The sequence below is a fragment of the Pundamilia nyererei genome, unplaced genomic scaffold (genome assembly GCF_000239375.1).
Source record: "Pundamilia nyererei isolate P.nyererei 1_Seehausen unplaced genomic scaffold, PunNye1.0 scaffold00062, whole genome shotgun sequence".
NCBI classification, from domain to species: domain Eukaryota; kingdom Metazoa; phylum Chordata; class Actinopteri; order Cichliformes; family Cichlidae; genus Pundamilia; species Pundamilia nyererei.
Window position 1 is genome coordinate 2,939,918 of NW_005187463.1, and position 4,306 is coordinate 2,944,223.

The 4,306-nt window shown below is 40.2% G+C and overlaps 1 protein-coding gene across 1 annotated transcript; it reads right to left on the reverse strand.

The window, feature by feature from the left end:
• Window positions 1-1,125: 1,125 nt before the first annotated feature.
• Window positions 1,126-3,295, reverse strand: hcar1-3 (hydroxycarboxylic acid receptor 1-3). Its single transcript, XM_005735133.2, has 2 exons — window positions 3,232-3,295; window positions 1,126-2,681 (listed from the first exon to the last, which is right to left on the reverse strand). The coding sequence occupies exon 2, from the start codon at window positions 2,612-2,614 to the stop codon at window positions 1,658-1,660; it is 957 nt and encodes a 318-aa protein (XP_005735190.1). The 5' UTR covers window positions 2,615-2,681; window positions 3,232-3,295; the 3' UTR covers window positions 1,126-1,657.
• Window positions 3,296-4,306: the final 1,011 nt, after the last annotated feature.

The following is a 4,306-nucleotide window of genomic DNA, read 5'->3' on the forward strand; positions in this document are numbered from 1 at the left end:
TGGAGTGATAAACTGTTTACCAAAACATTATCTTCTATGTTGGTGAAGAAACTGTTGACTCAAGCTTGAGAAATGTGCTCTACAACAGCAATAATTGTGGCATTTATGGGCTTGGCAGGTTTTGACAGTTAGATAGGCTCTTCCACATGTGTGGACTTACAAAATGAAAAATGGAGTCACAAAGGTGTATACAACCAAACTTTGTTCAAATTGTAGACAACTTATTCTTACAGGTCACCAAAGAACTTCAATCTATACATCTAAAAACCACAAACCAGGCGAGAAATTTGGGTGTAGTGATGGATGCAGACCTAAACTTAGAAAAACACATTAAGACAATAACAAAGTCAGCTTACTATCACCTCAAGAATATTTCAAGGATAAAAGATCTGATGTCTCAACAGGACCTGGAAAAACTAGTCCATGCATTCATCTTTAGTAGGCTTGATTACTGTAACAGCATCTTTACAGGTCTACCTAAAAAATCAGTCAGACAACTACAGCTCATTCAGAACTCTGCTGCTCGAGTCCTCACTAAGACCAAAAAAGTGGACCACATCAGTCCAGCTCTGAGGTCTTTACACTGGCTGCCTGTCCGTCAGAGGATAGACTTTAAAGTCCTGATGCTGGCCTATAAAGCTCTGAATGGTTTAGGACCAAAATACATCAATGACCTCCTGACCCAGTATGAACCTTCCAGATCCCTCAGGTCATCTGGATCCGGTCTTTTATCAGTTCCCAGAGTCAGAACCAGACACGGAGAAGCTGCATTCAGCTTTTATGCTCCTTATATCTGGAACAAACTCCCAGAAAGCCTCAGATCAGCTGAAACACTCAGTTTATTTAAATCCAGGTTGAAGACTCACCTGTTCTCAGCTGTATTTGAATAAAGCACCAAATCCACACTTTTAAGCTTAAATTTCAAAACTTACATTTAACTACTGATTTTATCTACTGTTCTGATTTTATCTGTTTTGATTTTATATACTGTTTTTTTTGTTTGTTTGTTTTTTAATTAGTTAGTTAGTTTATTTGCTTGTTTTAATCAATTTTAAATCATGCTTTTTATTTGTTCTTGTTTCTAATGTCTCTGTAAAGCACTTTGAATCACCTTGTTGTTGAATTGTGCTATACAAATAAACTTGCCTTGCCTTAATGTCAAACAGCATTTACAAACTCCACCAAAGACTGAAAAGCGTTTCACACGCTGTTTTGACAGCTTGACAAAACAGCTTGTTTTGTCGAATGTGTGCTGTACGAATCTGAAAATACACATGGAGAAGTTAGTGGCAGTTAGTGGCTCTTGGCAAGAAACACTCTCCCCACATCAGTCACTCATCTTTAACATAGTAAGAAGGTGATTTAAGCTAGCTTTTTCTCTACTTAAATTTTCTCCACTGATGTTTTATCTAACAAGCGTTAGCTAGTTTATAAACTTGTCTATTTCAGCTAAGCAGAAGGTAGTTTGGGGGATGCCGTTATATAAAGTTTGCCTAACAGTGTTTTTTTTAGTCAGTAACAATATATGAACCAAACAGTTCATGGACTCCTCACTCGTTACTCACGGAAGTCTTCAGAGTCTTTAGCATCTTGCACACATGCTGCTTCCAGTCTTCCATTGAAGCAGACATTCATTGTATTTCAAAATCTTTGCCTTTCAGCTGTTGGGGACTCTCGTGCTAACCGGTCTGAAGATCTTCTTGAAGCAGATGGAGGTCTTGAGGGCATCACGAAACATGGAGCTGGAGAAAGCGTAGACGATGGGGTCCAAAGCGCTGTTGAGGTAGGTTAACACGATGCATATCATGAAAACCTGGGTTACCTTAGTGTAGGACTCGCAGTCATGGGGGTGGTTTCCCTTGATGTAGGCCGCCGCTAGGCCTGTGATGACGCTTGGCATGAAGCACAAGGTAAACACCAGAATGATCACCATGACCGCTCTGATGGCCTTCCGTCCCTTCAGCTTCCTGCCTACTCGCCGTTGGCGAAGCCGGCAGATTATCTTTGCTGAGCAGAAGAGCAGCAAGAACCAGGGCAGGAGGAACTCTGCAACAAAGGCAATGTAATGCAGCTTAATCGGCACAGGGTCTTCTTCATAGGAGTTGAAGCTACGGCACTTGCCACTCGCCTGGTGGAAAAGGTTGGCGGTCAGCAGCGGAATCCCGCGGACCACCACAGCAGCCCAGATCAAGCCTGCGAGCCAGCCCGCCTTTACTGAAGTCATTTGGCTGATGCAGTGATGTGGGTGGACCACCTTAAAGTAGCGATCAAGTGCCACCGCTGTCATGAATCCAATACTAGCAGAGCGATTGACAGTCAGCATGAAAAGGCTGATTCTGCACCAGACCCATCCAAACACCCACTTTCCTCGCAGGTGGGTGTCGATGCGGAAAGGCACGTTGATGAGGACCAAGAAGTCAGCAAGAACCAGATTGAAGAGGAAGAGGGTGTGAGGTTTCCATGACTTCATGCAACAGCAGAAAATCCACAAAGATACTATTGTTCCCGGCAGGCCCAGTATCTCAATTATCAAGCCTATTTCCATGAACATATTTTCTTTATTATTTTTCATGTGCCCGCTGCAGTGCAGTGAAGAATTATTTACTGCCTTCATTTCAGCTACGTGCCTTCTGAGCTCTTTGGTTTATCCGTAGTTCCTTATTTTCAGCAGGTCATGTGTTCTTTCATAAAAGAGAGAAGTGCAAAGAAAATAATTTTTTCCTTTTATTGAACATTTTGTGAAATACTAGCACACACACCTGAAACTTTACACATCCTTCTGTTCTACCTTATTCGTCTGTTTCCCTTTAGATGAAAGCATCTATCAGTAAGATATATATCTGAAGCCAAACTTGAATACAGTAACTAGTTTATTGTTAGAAGCTTTCGTCTAACTTTTTGGAAGAAAATAAAGAAGCTCATTTAATGATTTCCATTTATGCATACCATGTAGTTATTTGTTTTTTAAACTTCAGTGCGAATCTCCCATGCAGTCTAAAAAAGCAGTTTGCAAATTGTGTAAGTTATGAAAATGATTTCATAAAAGATACATTTTCCTTTCTATGTAGCGTAGGATTAACCATTAAAAAACACCAGGATTCATGTTAGACTAACAACTTTTGTTTTTAAAAGTTGCCATGGCAGCATTTATGTGCACACCGTGGATAACAAATAATCATAATTTATGCCCTGCATTCTAAACAGATATAAAGTAGAAAGTTTCATACTCACCAGCAGTCAACACTGACTCTTTGCTTTCTGCATGAGAAGACGGCGATGTGTCTTCAGCTTGTGCAGTGAAAGTGATATGATGTGATAAGATCCTTGGCAGTTTATAACTGCTGTCTTTGTCTGAGGGCTTGTTAGAACTTGTGGGTTATGAGTGCTCCAGAGAAGCGGCTCTGCAGCTGAACCACTTCTGCTATTATAGACGGTGACGTGTAATAAGCACCTTTATGACATTTTATTGACATTTTATGACACACAATATGTCAGGAAATTGTGTAATAATTAATATTTTGAGAGAATCGTAAATTATTTGACATTATGGGGAGATGATACCTTTCTTTTTGTTTGCTTAGTGGGGGGAATGTGGGAAAGACTATCCAGGGCCCTAACAGTAGGAGGGGCCACGGCAAGCTTGGAATGCAAAACATTTGTTTTTATTTTTCATTTTTTTTCTACACAGTTAGTATGTGACTTAAATTGCTATAAATTGCCTCCCTACAAATGGCAGAAAATGTGTTTAGTCCACTCTACACCTGGTCTCTCCTTTAAAGTACAGCTAATTTACTCTATCAAGGTGACTGTTGCTATGTCATCTCAAGGAAACAGTTTCAGACTATAAAACTAACAAGAAGACAAAAGAAAGGAGATTTCTTTCAAAACAAGAGTGACCATGTTGACTAGTGTAACTGTGAGCAGTTATTAAAGATAGGGAGCCAATGTAGCTGTGCCACTACCAAAATAACCCAGCACAACACCATGACGAAACGACTTTCATTTTATAAACAGCCAGCGGAGCAGCAGCAGATCCCTCTCCAAACAATGTGACATAAGGTGAGCTCATATAGTGGCAACTTAACGTTAGTCCAAGCAGTCGTTTGTACACTTAGATTTTCAGCAGTAAGCTTAGCAAGACTTCCACAAAGTAGCTTTAAATGTTATTTTAATAGTTCTCAGCCGGTGTGCCATGAGGTAAGCAGAGGATTTTGAGGAAGCCAGTGCATTTCAGCGTGATGAAATGGCATTTTAAAATACCTCAATGACACTGCTTTTTAAATATATTAAAAAAAGATAGGTAGCG

What these genes read in the sequence shown, in the direction of transcription:
- hcar1-3 (XM_005735133.2), bottom strand. Translation starts at nt 2,614, where the DNA reads ATGAAGGCAGTAAATAATTCTTCACTGCACTGCAGCGGGCACATGAAA.